General features: G+C 41.2%; 1 protein-coding gene across 4 annotated transcripts in view; it reads right to left on the minus strand.

The window, feature by feature from the left end:
• Positions 1-21277, minus strand: part of LOC101171412 (membrane-associated guanylate kinase, WW and PDZ domain-containing protein 2) — a 44835-nt gene continuing 23558 nt past the window's right edge. For 2 of the 4 annotated variants that reach the window (XM_020704828.2, XM_011477483.3), the window contains exons 5-17: positions 18210-18383; positions 15078-15273; positions 14029-14099; positions 12862-13023; positions 11766-12273; positions 11132-11681; positions 10904-10967; positions 10175-10579; positions 6098-6298; positions 5949-6019; positions 5696-5842; positions 4863-5001; positions 1-3335 (exon numbers count right to left, since the gene is read on the minus strand). In XM_020704828.2, the coding sequence (XP_020560487.1) occupies positions 2272-3335; positions 4863-5001; positions 5696-5842; positions 5949-6019; positions 6098-6298; positions 10175-10579; positions 10904-10967; positions 11132-11681; positions 11766-12273; positions 12862-13023; positions 14029-14099; positions 15078-15273; positions 18210-18383 (3752 nt within the window). In that variant the 3' untranslated portion in view covers positions 1-2271. Of the gene's footprint in view, positions 3336-4411; positions 4516-4862; positions 5002-5695; positions 5843-5948; positions 6020-6097; positions 6299-10174; positions 10580-10903; positions 10968-11131; positions 11682-11765; positions 12274-12861; positions 13024-14028; positions 14100-15077; positions 15274-18209; positions 18384-21277 lie in introns of all 4 variants that reach the window. The other 2 variants (XM_020704829.2, XM_020704830.2) reach the window with 2 other exon arrangements.

Here is a 21277-nt window from a genome sequence, read left to right on the forward strand (position 1 = left end):
CATGAAATCTTTCCACCTTTATCCACCTTTGTCATGGTAGGGAGAACACGTCAATGCAAGGGTGGGGTCATCTAAGATAGCACAAGGGTTAAGAACATGTTCTTATTTACAATAACGACCTTAGTAACAACAAATCAAATCAAACCAAAGTCCTGACATGTTTGAATCTCTCATTTAAACTCACAGAGCTGTACTGTTGACTCTGGAAATACCATCTTTGTGAAAGTGTTGCAACTGCATGCAGTGATCTGTACAGCCGTGTTTCACAATGTCAACGTTGTCAGCTGAGCACGATCCTCACATCAGCACAGGAAAATGAGGCTAAATAAAACACTTCTCACCTCGTGTTTTACCAGCAGCTTTTGAAGTCCTATAGAGGCACGATAAAACTAACGGCTTCTGTTTTCAGCTACTGATGGGAAAAGAACTGATCAGAAAATTGGTTTGGATGACAGTCCAGACAGACTAAAGGACAACATATCTGTGGGTACTATGTGACCCCGTTACACTGAAATTAACTAAATAAAGTTGCTCTTAGACGAACACGTCTGCTGTAGTGAGAAATAGGACAATGGTAAAAGATGGAAAATAAGTTTTTTTGCGGCTTTGCAGACATTTGTCTATCATCAATTATTTTACAGTCTTGCATAAAATGTGCAGATTTTACTGGGGAAGAAATGATCATAATGGTATATGTCTGTCAAAAAATCTAGACTATATTCGGCATTACTGGTATGCAGGCCATCTGTACATTAGCATGTTTGTGTGATTTGATTAATGGCTTCTTTCATGTACAGTGTTGTATTGTTAGCTGTGGAAGCCTGAGCTGGGAGTCAACACTTCTCTTGAACCCATATTCTGCAGTAGCAAGATTTCTTGGGCTTGAGGGCCACTTTTCTTTAAATGATTTCTGATCTTCTCCTGACTCAAGTCATCTTTTTACATCGGCGGGCATGAGACAAGGATCACAACCAGCAGGTCATAAGTTTAGAAGGAAGGAAGCATTAAAAAAATCAATCTAATAGCACCCTCACAGCTTTTGTTCACACACACTTTGTCTAAGTTTTGAAACAGTGATTAGGAAAACAATATCTACAATACAACTACGACAGTTGCCCTAGTTGATGGAAGTTTCATGTAGTTTTTTATCGGCAAGGTGTGACCTTTTTATCACCTTTTGGTAAGTCCTTTTTATCAGATCGACTCACAACACCCTCATCTGTTACCGAATGATCTGCAGATTGAAATGATTTTAGAAGTAATTGGCAAGCTCATTGAAGTCGGTGAATGACAGTAAAAATCATTTTCCCTGTAGATGATGACAAAAATAAACAGAGTTGCAGATTTATGGTTTTGTTGCTTTGTAGAAACTTGTCCCAGCCCGACTGGAAACGGGGTTATGTAATCATAGTTTGAACCTTCGCAAAAGCAGAGTACCAATTTTCACGCTCATCACACAATATTAAATAATTTCATAGGTTAACACTTTGTAATATGTAGGTATACTGCATCTATTAAAATATTTAGTATTAATATGATGTATTACAATACAATTATACAAATTAGGGATTGTTTAAATAGACTATTTACAATATGGCCTGTTACTGTTCTCTTTATAAACAGTCACAGAATATAAGATTGCACGTCTGGATCTGAAGGGGATTTGGATCATCACAACCAAAGATCCTGACAGTAAGACAAAGAGGATACTGTACAAACATTACACGGATTCCACTCAGAACAGGTCATAGTACAGCCGTCCAGGTGGATATGGATGAACCTTAATCGCAAATGGTTGCATTATTATTGCTCTGCATCATTATGAGGTATACGTTTATAGAGGGGGCGAAAGGTCAGGGTTAAATGACGACACTCCATTTGCTAGAGGACACTCTTGTGGTCTGAATCACAGCAGGAGGAAGCTAAAGTGTGATTGTGAAAAGGGAAGCGGGTGAAAAAAATAAAATAAAAACATCACAACACCGACAAAGTAAAGTGTTGTTTAAAGAAAGAAACCTGGAAGAAGACTTTGGGGAGAGATTTCACTTTCTAGTTAAAATTTTCTGATCAGGTAGAGCTCTGCAGCATAAAGGCACAAAGTAGGACTTCTACTGTTGACATCAAAGTGACTCAGATAAAGTTTGAAAGTGTGGCTTGTTGCAGACAACAAGTAGAGGTCTAACAGTGAGACATAATACATCACAGTATCATGCAGCTGCCGCATGCTCACTTTCCAAGGAAAAGTTAATAGACGGTGCTTCTTCCCCTCTGTTACGACTGTGACCCGGGCTGCCTGTTCTCCGTTACAAACTGAACCAGTCTTGGCTTGCTGGGTTTGAGCCAAAGGTTTGGCAGTGCCCCCGCTCTAGGTCTGTCTGTTTCTCTTGCGGTCAGAGACAGGCTTGAGATGCTCGCAGCGGACATGCTGACGTCAGACAGGCTGTCTCCGGACTCTGAGTCAGCATCCCCCAGCTGGTCTACAGATAGTGTGGAGGTGAGGAAGGAGAAGGGCTTTCTCTGTGACTCTGTTGACAACACAGCAACACCTGGTAAAGGCCTCTGAAAGGTCAAGGAGTGGGCATCGTCGCTTTCTTGGTCTTCATCTACCTCTTCACCTTCGTCTTCATAATTGCCATAACCTAGGGACTCAGTCTGCTCGACCTGCTGGGTTTCATGGCTCATCAGCTCCCTGTACTCCGCAGCCATGTCCCAATCAATACGACTTTCCATCTCCCAGTTTGGCTCGGGGCTAGGAAGCTTTCGGGTGGGACTTGGAATGGGGAGACTGGCTTTGTTTTCAATCCGGGTTCTCTCTAAATTTCCTCCGTTCACCTTCTTTTCCAACCTACTCTCCACTCGATCTTCAAAAGGGGGTGAATAACCCTCCTTCAGCTCAGACTCCTCACGTTCTGCCCTCCTCTCCCTCTCCTCACTCCTGCTCTTCCTCTCCTCTCTGCCTCTGATCCTCCCTTTGTCCCTGCCCCGTTTACGTCCTCTCACTGTCCTCCTTTCTGTATTGCTGTCGTCATATTTCTGGTTGGGGTCTCTAGGTAAACTGTGAGATCTCCTTCTTCTCCTCCTCCTGTCCCTGGACTCATGAGATCGGTCACTCGGCTCAGAAATGGGGCTGTGTAAATCCGAGCGGTCTCCTCTCAGTGACCTGTCCCTTCCTCTCCTCCTCACCTCCGTCCTTTTCTCCCTCTTGTCTCCAGCTGATCTGCTTCTCCTCATCTGGTGGGAACTGCGCCCCCTCCTTCCAGTGGAGTTTACTGCAGCCAAACCCTGCTCCTTGGGGTTATAGATGCGGGAGGGGGATGTGATTCTCTGTTCACGGCCTGGAAACATCATGGATGAGCAAGAGAAAAGGAAAATAGAATAAGCAGGCAGGTAGGATATGACAGGAATGCTACAATCCAGGACATTAGGGAGAGTAGTGATGCAACCTGTATTAAAAAGCTCTGGGAAAAAAACTTTACATTGTCTTTTCAGGTCAAACTGTGTAACAACAGATGCTTTTATGTTATACAGCAACATTCCTTGATCAAATTTATAATGTATTTATTTTTTAATTCTAACAATTTCACTACATATAATTACAAATTACAAAAAAGCTGCTAAAAGGAAAAACAAGTTTTTGAAAAATTTACATCCGTATACCACTAATTAATTATTATGCTATGTTCACACCAAGCATGTGATAGGCATTTAAGAACGGGATCTAGAAACTGCTTTTAGCATATGGTGTTCACTCTGGACCGTCGCTACCCGATACTAGCTCATGTATTCTCACGAATCTTGCTCCAGGCTTTTTCTTTCACAACTCTATTACAATACATGACAGACTTGCTGTTGTTGAATTCCAGTTGGATACAAGTTGCAATAACTAATTCTTCCTTTATGACTTTTCAAATGGTTGACCCTTCTAAGAATTAAACATCACTACATAATCCAAGTCCCTGATAGGTCAAAGTTTAACTGGTTTAACTTTTAATGCATGTTCAATGGCTGCACGTTTTTTACTTAGAGGCTGAAAACAGACTTAAAAATTTGTTTACTGTCACATGTTTTTAAGTTTTTGAAGAGTTTTCAATTTTCAATTCAATTTCATTTATATAGCCCAAATTCACAACAACAGTCGTTTCAGTGGGCTTTGTACCGGTAATTGTAAGGTAAACATAAACGCATATTGAACGCAGAAGACTGATACGTGCATTTTTGCACGTTTACAGACTTTTCATTGGCAGTGGTCACTTGAATGTGCGTTGCCGAGACTAGTGTGAACGTAGCATTTAACTGAGAAAGTCTGACAAATCTAAATAATTTTGTTATTATTTTACAATTCTGTTAGTGGAGACAGAAAAAAAGTGACTTGTTAGAGGGATGTAGAGAGACAGAAAATCGGAGAACTAACAGGAACCATTACCAACCGCGTATTCTCTGTCCGTCCAATGACATAGAAGCAAGGCTCCCCTAGCTTGGAGTTGGTCATACACAGAGACAAACTGGAGAGCTCCACTGAGAGGCAAAGAGAAAAACCGAAGGGGTGGAGAGAGACAGTTGAGAAGGGAAATGGAAGGAAAAAACAAACGTGTGGCGAGGGAATGTTAAAGGCAGAAAAGATCGAATGAATCAATAATGTGATGAGTTAGCGAGGAAAGACAAGGTGAAAAGTAGAAAGTGCTTTGGTTAGACCATGTCCATCATAACAGAGGAAAATCAGAAATAATAACCCTAAAGACAACATGCACAGCATGCAAAAACATTCATTTATGGTTTTGGAGAACTATTTAGGTTTCTATAGATTGAGTTCTGTAGAATACTTGTGTCGTGTTGTATTCAGGGATCCTCCGGGTCAGTCTTACCATAATCAGGCACGTAACCGTTTCCTCTCTTGAGAACCAGGTGGATGCGCTGGCCTCCTCTGCGGATCTGCTCGACAGCCTGGCTGTGGGTCATTCCTGTCGTACTGTTACCGTTGATTTCTACAAGCTGGTCGCTCACCTGTGGCCAAAAAATAAAAAACAAGTCAGTGGGAAAAGCAACAAGAGACTTTCCCTACCATTGGACCACCACAATTCCTGCAAGTACCATAGCACATAGAGTAACCTTTTTCTTTACTTACTTAAATATTTTTTTTAACGTTTCTACTAATTTTAACTTTTTAAATCCTTACAAGGCACTGAAGAATTTTTGTCTTCTGTATTGTATTTTCTAATCAAGGCTTTTATTATTTAGGCCCTGTGATGGACTGGTGACCCATCCAGGGGGCATGCCGCCTTCACCCAACAGTAGCTGGGTTAGGCTCACGGGCCCCGTGACCTCAAAATGGATTAAAAGGGTTTAGTCGTGTAGTTTCTGTGTCAGGGTTAAGCTTGTGGGGGACTCAAATGCAGGTGATCAGAAGTAAGTTCACAAAACCATTCAACAAACTGAGACAGAATAAAATAAAATAAGACTTAAACTTAAAATAAAAGAAATAAAACAGGACAAAATAGAACTAAGTAATTCAAGGATATGGCAGGACAGCACTTTTTTCTTTGCAAATATTTTAGTAACAATCTCCTTTGTGTTTTTTTCTGTTTATTTTTTTCATTGCAATGAGTTAGATTGATAAAAGCTCTATTTTAAGCTAAACAAATCTGCATTTTAAACCGGTTTAGTTGTTGCATGAAAATTCTTCTGCAAAGAAACTCACCAGTATCTTTTGGCTCTGCGAAGCTGGCCCCCCCTCCATCAGTCCGAGAACATAAAGACCCATGTTGTACTCACTCCCCCCTCGCAAGCTGAAGCCAAAGCCAGAGGGGCCTCGATCCAGATCCACGCTGTAATACCTTGAGTCACGCTGGAACAAGAACAGGGAAAAGGACGGCTGATTATTATTCTCTGCAGGAAATATTACACAGCATACTGTATATACAGAAGGACACATCTGAGCCACATGTCCCTACCTTTGGACGTGACCTCTGGCCCCTTCTGCCTCTGTGGTCATGGTCAGTGGCTTCTGTAAAGTTTGTAGAGTCTGAGAAGGACAAGACTGGGAATCAATCATTAATAATCAGATTTGATTTCTGAGTCAGGAGGTTGGTAATGCACATACGGGTGCTGGTGCGGGGTACAACGGTTAGACGCAGAGTGTTCCCTGCTCGACGGAGAATTTGGGCAAGTTCTCGATGGGGCAAAGTCACCACGGAGCGCCCCTCCACAGCCTCTAAACGATCTCCGGGACAAATTTGACCGCTCTTTGCAGCCGGACTGCCCCGCCGTACCGTCACAAAGCGGTGAGGAAGAAGAGAAGCTGCTGAAAAGCGGGACAAAATAAAACAAAACTCAGCGACTTAATGCTTAAAACTGCTGTGCTTCACTGTGGGTGTAACAACTCTGTTTTCTTTTTGCTTAAAGGCACTGAGCATCATCTGGCAACAAAAGCAAATTAATTTAAAAGCGGGTAGATTTATTTCATCAGCACACCTGCCAGAATTCCTGAAACAAGCTGTCATAAAAAGGTCATTTTGTATTTTGTCAGGATTTATGTTGTGAACTTTAATAACAGGCTTTCCTGAAACCCAGCTCTCAACTACGTCCTTGAGATATTCTCCTCCATTTCCCATCCATCTTCTAATATCAATGTCTGTTGCTAGACAGGCAAAGAGTTTAGTTTGAGTTTCCCGGGAAGAAAAGTGTCCATCCAATCTTTTCTGCCCCAAATCTGTCAAAGTCTGTCAAAAATCAGACTTTAGGTAGTTGTGTTTTAGCCCGCACAGCATCAAAGACTTTAATTCTCAGCTCCTACAAGAACCTTGAACATGCAGGTTGTCTGCTTTTGAACAACATCATCTTAAATAATTCCTACCCAAATGCATACGCAACAAATTTAATTAATTTACCAACATGAAGCAATAATTCCTCCTTTTTGTGTGGTGAAATTCTGGCTCTCATCCCAGAAGCCTGTGCTCCATTGTTAACTCAATTTGTCTGATCCATGTATGATGGGATGTTCAACGATAAAGCTCAGCTCTGATAAATGTCAGAAAAATTCTGAACTGCCCAGAAGGAAATTTTGGATTAGTAATCTGCTCTAACAAATGAAAAAAAAGGGTCTTTTTACAGCTTTTTAGCTGGACGTCTGTTTGGGTACCTGTCTTCTGCAACTCTGCTTCCATTGCAGTTAACTCCCTGTAACTCTCTCCCCGACTCCACTTGAGCTTTTGGGTGACAGCTGGCCCCTCTAGACTCTTGGCAGAGGCCTTATGTAATTCATTAACAGACAAAAACACTTTAAAATTCATTTTAGTTGAGCTAAAACAAACCCTTTTGAGGGTTTTTTTCTTCTCTGACACAAAATTGTTCTAAGAAAAAAAAGCTTGGTCACAGGTTAGAATTTTAACAGGTGGGCGACTAATATGTCAGATGGGATAAAGGCAATGTCACAGTGGGATGATGATTCAGTTAAAGGGCAGAGTCTAAAAATCAGAGCCCAGAAACATCTCCAATCTGGGTCTAATCTGGGTGACCCAGGCAGAAACAGTAATCAGGTCAAATCAAAGCCAAGGCAGCTTTGGAGATAGTCTTCTTATCATGCAAAATACACCAACAAACACATGAATGCACACGCAAAACAGGCCCATTGTGCACACACACACACAGCAACTCACATGCAGAGACACTAGGACAGATAAACTCAGCCACAGATGCACAAACAGACGCACTTCATCCACACAGCTGCCTCTAAATGGGCTGCTCTCTGCTGTCGTCTGTTCCCCTGGCTCTCTGTGTTCTTCTGTCCACAGTAATCCCACAGCGGTATGCCCAGCAGCCAGCGAGCCTCTGTCATGCTCACTGGTCAGAGCTCAGTAGAGGTAGCAGCCCCAGCTCTACCTTCAAACCCCCCCCCCCCCCCCACCTCCCCAGATGAAGCTGCAGGCATGGCAGTCTACAGATGCTCAATACAGACAGGACACAGGAGGTTTCTGCTATCAGATCTCTGTGGTGTATTTGCAAAGAGCACTAATAAACCACTGTAAAGTGTTGCATTTATTGGAAGCTCTACTGCACGGATCATAACCACAACAAAAGCATTTCCAGAAATTCCCCGGAAATTGATTGCTAATCAGAATTCAAACAGTAAAACTATGAAAACAGCATAACAGTCATATATCTTACAGCATACCCACAATCAGCAGACTGGCATGAAGACCATGTGAGCTTAAGAATTCAACTTCTGTCCTGTCAACACCAACGCAAACTTTAGAGTGCCACGCAGAACTTACAGCCTCTAAGTACAAAGCTACACATGAAACGCTGCATCAAACCCGGGTCCCGCCCATTTCTGACAAGATAGATGAAATAATTACGTTTAGATTCCTTCATAGTTCTCAAAGCAGACTGTAGTCTCTCCAGCATGGCTTTAAATTTGCATGCACAAAAAGGGGGGGAAAAAAAGAAAGATAAACGATGTATTCCAGGTTTAGCAGCTTGATGTTCAACATGCAGTGGTCAACAGGAGACAAAACAAAGGTTGGATGTCTTCCTCTGTTGCTCCGCATGAAGGGAAACGCTCAGTGCAGCGTTTCTCTTTAGCATCCAGAGGGAGATGGAGAGAGCATGAGAGGTAAGAGGGAGGCAGGGAGGGAGGAGAAAGAGAGAGAGAGTTTTAATCTTTGGGTAAAAAAAAAAAAAAACTCAGACTGGACGCTTTTACTGCAGAGTAAAAAGGAGTGGGCAGGAGGTTGGGGGATAAGGGGTGGAGCGAAAAACTGATGACAGGAAGAGAAGTACTGCAAACAAGAGAACATGGAGAGATAGGAGACTAATACGAAGGGGGTAATGTGACGGGATAGTCATGGCGCTGCAGAGACAGAAACACCTGCAATCATAACGTCACCAAGAATAAACAGGCACATTAGCCTCAGCCATACAGAAGGCTTGACTGCTTTAAAGGGGCAGCCAGCACTACAGATGGAGGCTGTGGTCATTCAGTTAAGATTACACTGAAAGATGATGGGAAAAAAACAAGATTTGGTTTTAAACAGGTTATAGAAAAACACAGATTCAGAAGCAAACCATTTGAAAAGGTCATTATGAAGGAGACACGGAACCTCTGGATAAAGTTTTAGATGAATAAAAGAAAATAGTTTTAGTATTTTCAAACTCAGAGCACTAAAAAGCTAAGTTGTCTTTAATGAAACCCTTGGGCATAAGCAACCTAAAAAAAAGCAAACCACTTTAATATAAACTCCAATGATTGCTTTTAGTGATATTAACTTGTTCTTGTGGCATTTTCCTTCAGATGGAGGACAAATTTAAAGAAAAATAAGCTTAAATTGCATTTCTAAGTATTTCTTAATTCAAATCATTGTGAATCAGGAGCAGACAGAAAAAAAGCTTGTAGAAGTGACATCGGACCTACAACTGCGGGTCACGTGTTTCCTGCTCCGCTTCATTCTGATGCATCCACTTGCAGACAAATAGATCTATGTACGTCTTTGATTTCCTTGTCTGAGCTGGTATCTTGCTCAAAACTGTACGGCTGTATATGTCCAACACTGCTCGCAATTACAGGTTAGATGGATGATGGGAAATAAGGGAGCCCTACTCTGTTCCAACAGTCACTACACAAGTCTGAGGTTCTGATGAACTCCTGCCGCTTTGCAGAAACTATGTCCTGGAAAATGCGTTTTTTTTTTTTTTTGGTTAAAAACGCAACAATTAGAATTAAAAGACCACAGGGAATGCTTTTACAATGGATTTAAAGATGATTGGTGTGGAATTTTGAAGATGCCGCTTTTGCCTGTAACGTTTTTTTGTGTGCACCCTCAAGTAACACGACTACTTGTTACTCAACTTCTAGATGATCAGGGAAAAAGGAAACGGCAAAGCTAAAATTTTCTTCAATAGTGCATTTAAGGGCAGCCTGGAAGAACATGCAGGAAAAAAAATGTCGACCGTGCATTGTGACTGATCAGTGGCATGTGGCCATGGTAACCACTTTTGTTATATAATAATCTAATGGTGCTCCTGTTTGCAAGGCCGTCCAAATGGAAGTCATTTCTCTGGGCAGGTGACCAAATAGCTTTATGGGAAAAGAGTTTTCAACCAAAGTCGTGCACCAGTTGTGATTTGGCAGGAAAATACTGAGTGTGCAAGAAAAGAAATTTGATGATGTATAGAGTCTTACTTTTGCCATGTTCTAAATCCTGAGAAGCAATGACAAACCCAAAGCCTTCCCCTGGCTTCCTCCTCAGCACCACATCAACCCCACGAAGAGGTCGACTTTGTTCACTCCTCTTTTCCAGAGTTGCATCAGGCATTGAGATGCCTGTGGCCTCATCCTCCAAGCCTATGTCGATCCAGTCCTTGGGATCCATTGTCAGGGTGACGGGGATCGACTCCAGGAAACTGGTGCTTTGGATGAGCGAGGAGTGTGTCGGGGAAGGAGCAGGGCTCTTGGATGTGCAGGGCATAGGTAAAGCTTCTGGGTAGGCAGAGAAGTTTTCTGAGCCGTCAGGTGGAGGAGGAGGTCGGAGGAGCGGAGGGGGGAGTCTCCGAATAGTTGCAGGGGATACAGATGAATGATAGATGCCTGATAAGGAGAGAAAAAAAACACTTGGGTGTTTTTTAACCAACTCTTTGGGTATTCCACAAAAATCCTAAAAATGTGCTGTGAAGAATTGTTGAGCATATTTAAGTGAGGTTTTATAGACATTTGCACATTGAAAATCCCAGAAATAATTATAAAACAACCCAAATTAGCTGAAAACAAAAGAAAATATCAACACAATTTACTAATTTATAACAGGCATTTCAACCACTTGAGTGTAAATTAGACATGCGTTCAAACACGCATTTCTTTGAAAAAGTAAATTTACTTCATGTCTGTCCAGTCATGATTTGCTGAAATATTTACCTCCTCTGTAAACCAGCAGGATTACTTCTCCTTGTTTGGCATGCTCCTGCAGAATGGCATCAATCTGCAAGAAAGCCAAAAATTAAACCATATTTTGCAGTATTTTATTTTGTAAATCTTGTAAATAGTTCATAAAAATATATTAAATGACCCCAGTTACATATCCTTTGACTAGCTGAGCTTGTGTTGTTCTCTGACGCTTCTCTCATTTCTCTGTTTTTCTGTTACCTGAGTAAAGTTTAGACTCTGGACATCAGCGCCGTTGATTTTCACAATAGTGTCCCCTGGCTGAAGGGAGTTGCACTGCTTCCTGTCCCAGACTCTGTCCACCACAGTCACCTGGCCACCTGGGCCCCCGGCTGTCACGCTGAATCCAAGACCTCTGTCTCCCTCCATCTGTGCCAGAGCCACTGGAACCAGTTCTCCTCCGCTTAAACCACCAAACCCGCTGCCCAAACTTGTAGCTCCAGGAGAGGATAGAGTACTGGGACTGGCGGTGGGGCTGGTGTTGCTAAGGAAACCATTCACGCCTCGATGGAGGGGACTTTCTGGGTTGGAGAGGGGCCTGAGATGGGGGCTGTGCCCTCTGAAAAGGTGGGCGTAAGCCTTGCCCCCAGGTGAGGAGGAGGGCCTGTGTGGTGACTCGGGCAGGGGCAGCCGACTCCCTGGCAGTGTGCAAGTGGACAGGTCACTTTCCGATGATTTTGATGTTCCATAATGCAAAAGATGAGGTGGTGTTGACAGAGAGTTGTTGTTGTGATTACGGATGACCGATGCCCTAATGGGAATAAAGAAAACTGCAGCCCAAACCATTGTGAGCAGAACTTCTGCAGACATCCCCGTTTGTCAAACCAAGTCTTACCTGTGTGAAACAACTTCACTGTCGCTCTGGCTGGCCAGCACTGGGTCAAGGGACTGCAGCCGGGCTAAGCTTCTGTGGGACCGGGGCGGGCGAGTCGGGAAGGAACCGCCAGCATTGGTTACACTGGAGCGTCTGTATGGGGGAGGCGGTTTGGATGTGAAAGATGTGGCATTTCCATTAGCATCAAGAGCAACACCAGCTTCCATGTAACTCCCATTGCTGTGGAGCCCATTTAAGGACTGGGTCGGGGGTGTGGGCGTTGAGTGGCGAGGCAGATGATGAAGAGACTGGGGCTGGGTGGTGGTGGGCTGTAGGTTGGGGTCCTTGCTGCCCAGCATTCTTGGCGGGGACTGCTTGAGACGGCCGTCCGGGTTGTAGAGCAGGGGGTATCCCCTTCTGACCTCTATATCCACACTGTGGCCCACAGGCACTGACTTGAGCATCTCTACAGCCTCTTTATGAGACAGCCCCAACACACAGATGTCATTGATGTACACCAGAATGTCCCCTAATGAAGAGCACACAAAAGCAAAAAACATCAAACAGCAGCACATTTTAAATATTTGCACTTTTTTTGCCATTTTCACCATTTCAACTGTGCAGATCTGTGAGTGTAAATGAAATACTGCCGGCATGTTTTGTGTGGGTGTAGATTAATCCAACCAAGTAATCCCCCTAAACCAGCCTATTAACAGATATGTAGTGGATCAGTCCCTGCAGAGACATCCTGTGCTCTGGCATCCTGGAGTTGTAATATTTGCCTGCATGGCCACTGGCGTGCATGTCTGCACCACTGTCTTTGCGGGTGTTATGATAGTGAGATTACGACATGCTATCTCAGAAGATTAAAGACTGCCATTTACACAGACTCTGCAAGATTGGGAATTTCCAGTGTCATGTTCAGGGAACTGGAATTACACATTTTTCAAGAGCAGGAGAACATTTGATATTAAAATTTTGAGATTGGCAAGAGTTTAGCAATCATGGCTACATGACTTAGCCTCCAGATACACATAAATCACCTGCCCCCCCCCCCCCCCCCCCCCCACCAAAATATCAATTTCACCAAGCTTCTATGTGCGCAACATGATTTTACCTGTTTTGAGTGCCGACGGTCCACTTGATGTTACACTGTATACCTGCAGGAACTCTCGCCGCCTGCTGCCCCCCACAATGTTGAAGCCAAACCCTCTGGGGCCTTTGATCAAGTGTGCGTGGACGGTGAAACCTCTGAGCTCCTCAGGCTGATCAGTGAACCCTGGTTGCCAGTAAAAGAGGGAGGAAATGCAGATGGGACAACAATTATTCCTACCTCAGAGGGAAAGGCTTCCAGAAAAATGTCACGGAGATGGCAAAAAAAGAGCGTGAAGAGTCCAGTGGGTTTACAAAAAGTGATCAGGAAAGAACGCGTTTTAGGCACAAAGAAAGAAGAGAGAAAGCCGTAACTTCCCGGACCAATCGCCAGATGGCCTTTGACAAAATACAGCACGAACTAAAGCATATGGTGGAGAGATTGCACTAAAAGCAGAGTCCATTAAAGACTACAAAGTTAAAACTGACAAGATAATCCATCTACCACCCAGCAATACTGAGCTGTACATTATCAAGGTCTCCTTATTTATTTAATTTTTTATATTTAAGCATCAAACCTACCAAAAGTCCACATTTTCCTTTTATATTTACCTCTCAATACATTTTTCAAGGTGATTACAACATATGTTTGACTAAAATGTCTTTTATTTGAAATATTCCTTTATCATGATAAACTTCAACTCTACCTGTAAATCCTTCCTCAGGCAGATCAAAATGAATACTGTGCCACCTTCTACTGGTGGGAAAAATGTACTACAAGTCACAAAGACAAGCCGCGGCCACGGTAATCTAACACGGATTTATTTTTTAGTTTACAGTTATGACAGGCAGACATCTAACTGGAGATAATGTGATTGTGGTTTCAACAACAAATCATGAGACCGGTCACATGTCTTCCTCCCGTCGACTCTGCCAGGCTGTGCAGCAGGTCTGGCTCCTGGCCAGCAGCTCAGAGCTTTGGGCCTTAATCACTTACATGTCTCTGTTCGGGGAAAAGCTTATTCTATCTCATCTGATTCTAACAAGCTGGCTGTGGCTCTGACTTCCGTGCAGAGACAACCTAAACATTTCCAGCTTCGGCGAAGCTGTGCAGCGGTTAAAAATGTTGGGTGTCACGCTTTGGTTTTGTCAGAAGGAGACAGCATACAGAAGAAAAAAAGAGGTGGCTCACATTCACTTCTGTAGTTGGTCTCTCTGCTGGAGGGTCGAGGGCTCTGCCAGCTGGTTCTCTTTAGGCTTCGCCTGGAAAAGTCAAAAACGGGGAAGCAGAAGAAGAGACATGCTCTTCAGGAACAACATGGGATGGGGGGCATTCTAATAGCAGGCACAAATATGTCCACTTAGTCTTTGGCATTTATGGCATTTAAAGTCCCACTCCGATCGTCTTTTGATGTATTTTAAAACTCCCTTTAAAGGCATCCCCAGTGGCCTTTTAATTATGATTATGCCTTTTTGTGCCAACATTTTAAAAATTATGGTTGTTTTCTAGGACATAGTTTCTGCAGCAGCAATAGTTCATCAGAAATTTGCCTCTTAGTTGTGGACGGGACTGTTGGCATGGTGTAAGCCTGCCAACACTTCCCATAATCCCTTTGTTTACACTCTCCCGCTAGTTTACAGCTCCTCACAACCTAAAACTAACATTGCTGGTGCAACAAAAATGGCGAGCAAGATCAAAGCTATCCAGTCATACAGTTTTGAGCCATATGTCAGCTCAGACAAGGAAAACAAAGATGTACATGGATCTAGTCATCTATAAGTGGATGCATCAGAAGGCAGGGGAGCAGAGAGCTTGTGGCCTGCTGTTGTAGGTCCTACATCACACCTACGATCTGCTTCCAATGGAATTTTTTTATCTACTCCTGATTCACAATGATTTGAAAAAAGAAATAAAAATAATAAGAATTACAATTTTAAGATTGATTTTCTCCGGTAAATGTCCTCCATCATGATAAAAATGCTATTAGAACATGTTAAAAACATGATTTTCATTACAGTGGATCTTTGTAATAAAAAAAGGAAAGATAAAAAAGGTTTTTGTGCGTGTATAGACCATTTGTGAGCAGTTCACCTTTGTGTCGGCACCTTTACACAGGTCCTGGATCTCTTTTTAATATATTATTTGCAAGTTCTTTTTTTTTTCATTTCTTTAGTTCTCGACCGACAATCACACTTGCCAGGAGAGTTTCAATTATTTAGGAGAAATGAGTAAACACTCACTCTATGTAGAGTGGTTCTCCTGGGTCACTGAATGCCTGCTCCCAGTGATCAGGCATCACACCTCTGATCCTGGCTCCACTTTTGCTGCTGATGAACCCGTTCTCTAAGGGGAAACCATCTTCTCCGGTGCTGGACGCTCGAGGTCGACCAGGGGAACGGTGACCAAAGGGGATGTTGTGGATGACACTTGAGTTTCCTGGGATGATCATGAAAAAAGAAAGATTTACAGAAGTACAATTACAAGTGAGATGGTAAATGTTTTTCTTTTGCAGAGGTTGACTTGATGCTGACCATTTCGTTATGCAGAAAGACCAGAAGTCAGCACCTCTGCTGTCTGTGTTCTCCCCCTAAGGAGGAAGAGTGTGTGACCATGCATTTTTAACTGCCAGCAGCAGAAAAATAAGCATTTTTTTCCCCTCAAATGTCCTTGAAGCTATCCTTATACCCTGAACTCCAACGTGAATCTGAGAGATCTTGGACACTGGGTGCCCGTCTTGAGTCCTTCTGCTCGCCGCCCCTCCACCCACACAGTTACACTTGAAAAGATGACTCAGCAGAGGTCAGTGTTGGATGACTCTCCAGACGTCCTGCATCGGTCCCGCATGCTCTACCCGACTCCTTGGAGCACGTTGGTAACTATCTGGATGTCTGGCTGCCTGCATTTTCTCCTCCCATTCTGCTTGCCACTCCCTTTTCTTCTGCAGCATTCTGGCTCTGTGCCTCCACCCTGCCTCTCTTACACTCACTCTTCTTATCCCCCACAGTTGCTGCTTTTCCTATTTCATTGATATGTTTCATCTCTTTTTCACTTCATTTGCACGTTTACATCTTAAAGCTCTGCTTCTCCACCTTTTTTAAATCAGTTTTTAATCCCTGTGAAAGTTGTAAATCATGTACCTCCATGAAATAAGGCATAAACTATTAATATAGATTAAAAATAATGTCTAATTAATAAAAATGTTAAACTATAAAATATCTCACTCAGAGGGTTTAGATGGATGCAGTCCACACCATGTGTAGAACCTGAAGGCTAACTATATAATAGATTAAGGTTTAAACTAACTTTGGGTAAATAAAAAAAAACGTTTTTTGTTTCTATTTGTTTCAGTGGTTATTTTTAATTAACTCATTTTTATTTATTAGTTTTTTTTTATTTGACACATTAAAAAGTAACCCTGCAAATGGACCAGAGTTATACATCAGCACTGTAAAAGGCAAGTGAGCAATAGGCATGACGTTCACCTTTTGGCATATCCCATCAGAGGTTGCCACAAGTGAATCAGCTTTCACTGATTCACACAGGTGGTTTGGGCCGGACACCCTTCCTGACACAACCCTGTATTTAATCCGGGCTGGGAGACCCCAAATCGAGTCCCCATAATAGTACATTATGACGTTAAGGGTTTTGCCCAAGGACCCACACTGGATGAAGCTCTTTGCGCCACCTGGGAAACAAACCCTGGTTTCCCATGTGACAGTCCTACATGCAGCCAACAGAGCCATTCAGCTGCTCAAATGAGCAATCGGAATAAATAATGTTATTATTTCTGAGGTGGAATTCTATCTAGAACCCACAGGTACAAATATCCAGAACCACTCCTGTTCATTTTACTGCTTGATAATGAGGATACAATTTAGATGAATATAACCTGACATTTTATGATGGGAAGTTAAAATAATAAAAAGCAGGGATATCTAGGCTTGAGAAGTAAACTGCGACTAAATTCCCAAAGTTTTGGAATAAACTTCTACCTCCAGGAAAAACTCAATCAGCTTGTTATGGATCTTTATGATTATTATGGGTAAAAAATGTAGACAAGAACTTTTTTTTTATGTCTATATCATGAAAAAAAAGAGAAAGAAGAAATAAATAGTGAAGAATTGGCACACTTCAACAAATGAAAGCTTAACTCCAGCCGTCCTTCTGGGACCCGGATTCTAGTCGGACCTGCTTGTGGTTGCCAAACTCAGCGGCTTGAAGCTGCTTTCAGCTGCATATAGGTGGAACCAGCTTCTTGATGAATCAGATATTCACCAACTGAATTTAAGTTTAAGTCTAAACCAAAATGATGCTTCTCTTTTGCAGCCTTTGTTTAAAGTTCTGCATTATCACTGTGTTGCTTGATATACCTTTTTTATATTCTTTTTGCCTTTCATTTCATTTTCCTGTATGCTGTAGAACTCTTGCATCCTTGTGAGGCACTTTCCATTGCTGTTTAAATAAAACTGTCGTGATGTGCCTCTAAATAATATTCCAAGTTGCACAATCACTCAGATTGCTTAAAGAAAACATTCATAGCATTTTATTTACAGAGGAACTGTTAATCAATAATATGATGAAAATATAATATCTTTGGTAGTTATGCTGTACAGACAAAATGTAAACCATGTACGTTTTTTCCATTTCTTTAACTACTGAAAATAAATCTTATGGGAGATATTAGAATTTATTTTATTTTTAAAAATTGTCTTTTGCCTTTTCCTCAGACGGATGCAGTTCAAAAAAACATTCATCGAATCAATTTTTCATAAAATCACTCGCTCTGATGTAGCTATAAAACATCTTTAAGCTAAGGGTATTTTACAGATGATGCTTAACCAGTAGGACTGTAATTTTTTACTTGTCTATATTGATATTTTTCAGCAAAGGATGAAAAAATGTTAGCTTTTAAGTCTTTTATTGAAGTCATTAATCACATCCAAAATATTGATGTTAGCTTGCTGTCAGAATCTGAATTTATTTAGTTTTACAATAATTAAGTTTAAACATTTCTGGCTTCTTCCTCTTTTGCCTCGAGTGCCTCATCTCCCAGTTTGCACATTTGTCTCTCTGCTCGTCTCTTTGGCTGTTCAGCCTGAGGCACCATGACCTTCCTTTGGTGGGGATCCAATAATCGATGAGGCCTCAGCCCCACTGAGAGTTTGCAGCATACTAATCAGCCTAATGATTGATTAATTTTGGGATCAGACACTAAAAGCCACAGTGGATATCTGGTTCTGCAAGTCGGACCATCAAAAAGACCCATGATCAATTTGCAGCTAAATCTTGTCCAATTCACAACGGAAAAGCACCCTTTCTTGAACATTTATTTTTATGACATTTATCTCAACATTTAGCTAAGTAACACTTGCCTGACAGGCCTGCGTCGTCCTCACTGTTTATTCCTTCCCCTGCAGCCTTTTCCAGGTTGCTGAGCGATTTGCTGCGTGTGCGGAAGTTTCTGAGCAGGTTGCGGTGCTCCTGGTAGGTGATGGGGGGGCTCTCTGCGCTTACGTGAATGGGCCGAGGTGTGCCGTAGTAATTCCCTAAGGTGGAGGGGGCAGGACAAAGAGGTTTTGCTTGAAGAGAATCAAATAAAGCAAGACAAATACGATTAAAAAAGACATTTAATTAGTGAGAGATGCCTAGATTGAATAGAAAAACACCACTTATAATAAATAGAGGAAATCACACAATTTTCTTCAATTGTAAGTCATATCCAGCTGCAGATTAGGCTAATGTACTACTGCCATTTCTGAAAAACTACTATCTTTATATGCTTCCCCTGAGTTCAAACACTGTTTTTTTCTCTTTTTGTCCATCTGCTCCAGCTTCTCAAAGACAGAGGAAACCACATCGCTGCCATCTCCCCCTTCTATATGGCTTTCAGAGGTCCAAAAGGGCTGAAAGGAAACATTCAAATAATGAACTGGACTACAAGGCTCCTGGCCTTCACCATTTACTGCAGTTCCTGCAGGCTTCAGTAAAACCAAAAGCAATGGGTCCGTCAATGTCACACCTAACAAAAGGTGAGGATGACATTTACTGCTCCCATTAACTCATAAATTATTGATGCTAATGTGTAGAAGCTTTTTAATCAAAGGCTGCACTGTGACCCTTGGTGGAGGAGGACATGAGCTTAATCTCACCTGATGTTTCCTATTCAAAAGAACCGCCTCCCCACTATTATTGTGAAATCTTCCTTGTTGCCATACATTCTGTTTATTTATGCTTCATTATTATTACTCACTGTTTCTAAATTAACAAAAAAGAAGGAAAAAGATAAAATGCCTTTTAATGAAAGCCAAGTTCTCTTTGAAAGCTATGTCCCTTATAAAACGAGTCACACCAGCACAATATTGTGTTTAGCTTATTTGTACAAACCGGATACAAGCAAAAAGTATGATTTTATGAAACATGCAATATTATCATAAATCTCCCTGTAAAACCATTTTGATGCACTTGAATTGTAAAAAAGAAAAGAAATATAAATGGTGTGAGGATGTCTAAGGGAATACAATAGCCAGGAATTGTCACATCTGCTTCATGTTTTGCTAACATGCACAGAAAATCTTACAAAGTTTTTATTCTCTATTTTTAAAACCTTATTTTACTGGATATAAGGCAAAATAAGTTACCAGTGACATTTGAATAAAAATGTAACAACTTGCTTTAAGACAATACATCTTAAATATGTTGTTGAATTATTTAATCTTGAAAACATTGTATGTTTTCTATGTATATACTTTATAATCAGAAGTTTTAATGGTGAGTGTTCTTGTTACCACAAACTTGCTTGATTTGAGCAAACTGGATAGTTTTATTTTACTCCAAATGCAGTAAATTTGCATTTATCAACAGTAGAACTGAAGTTTGGAATTAAACATAAATTTGCATTTGATTTTTTAAGACAAGTTTATCTTGAAATGTGAAATTCTAGTCTTACTTTAGGACAATTATAGTCTAGGACTAAGAATAGTTGCACTGTTGCTTAAAATAGGATAAATCGGGGGAGAAAGTGTATAAATACACCAACTTTAAAGCTCTAAAACTTTTTTTTTCTTTTTGAGTAAAACACGCTCATATTAAGGCATGATATTTCCAATTACCTATGCAATAAATCTAAAAATAAGTGTTTATTACAAATTTCAAGGTTTAATTTTATCTTCAGGGGGAAGTTTATCACTACTTATTAAAAAAAAAACGTACCAGGACAAATTGGTCGATATTTTACACTTTTAACAAAAGGGGAATTATCTTCCATTCTACATGCTTTACTTCCCAGTGTAAAATAATCCTTTTGTTGATTGCTTAGAACTGTTTAGAGACGAAAGAGGAGCCAATCTCAAACTGCCAGAGTTTCCTATTCCAACGCTTCTGTTTCAGCTGATCACTGAGCTCTTCACAGGACTGACAGTAACACAGACACTTGTGTTGGAAACATGCAATTCATGAAAAGTAGTACAGCCTGAGTACCAGCAGGACTGGGAAAAGCTTCACCTAAAACCAAAGATAGCACAGATACTAACAGTATCAGCCTATTGGCTATTGTCAGTAATGATCATTGCAGAGTAAAACTGTGGGTCACCAAAGTAAGGAATCTATATTTCTGCATGTTAATCTTCCTTTCTTTGTCTTTTTTTTTTCAATCCCCTTTTTTTTGGTATTTAAATTATCTTTTTATATTTGTTCTTTGCTGCTGCTGTTTGCCACTCAATTGTGTCATCATATCCCTCCTCTTGTTTGTCTTAGTGTCCCTTTTTGTCTTCTTTTCTGTCTCTTCCTAGAACTGTCCTTTTATCCACTATTGGATTATGGATCCTCCACACTGCAGCACTTATACCTAAGTTCAGTTAAGTTTTGTCTTAATATATTTATCTTCCTTTATGCCTTTAGCCCTGCATTTCAGTTCTTCATCACTCAGTCATGACAGGTACACCCACAGCTACTCACAAGTTGTGCGTGACCACAATATCAAAGGGTTGCGGCTCTGGCAGAAAAAGATTTGGGAATAAAAAGTCATGCTGTTTTTCTGCATGGCTTTCACTATACATGTGTTCTTAAAAATGAAAAGTTGCTGCTCCCTTATTGGATTGACTTTCAGAATGTTACATGTCAAATTTTGAAACCATTTTTCTGCAATATCTAATTGAAATATTCCAGTCAAAAAAAAAAACCTGGACTAGTTAGAGACAGTGGATAGAAGTAGTTTGCCCCAAAATGTGTTAGTGGATAAGGACTGAAGTTGCATTTTCTGGGAAATAGCTTTAATTCAAGCTCAGTTATAGCAAATTAAACATGTTTTCTCTATTTGAATCTGGATACAAACATGGGAACTGAAGACCAGAAAACAGTCAAAAGATGCGGGGAAGTTGCAGATATATCAGAACAAACAGTGAGATATGAATAGTGTCGAAAAAGTGAACCTGCACCACAGAAA

Source organism: Oryzias latipes, chromosome 7 (genome assembly GCF_002234675.1).
Source record: "Oryzias latipes chromosome 7, ASM223467v1".
NCBI lineage: Eukaryota > Metazoa > Chordata > Actinopteri > Beloniformes > Adrianichthyidae > Oryzias > Oryzias latipes.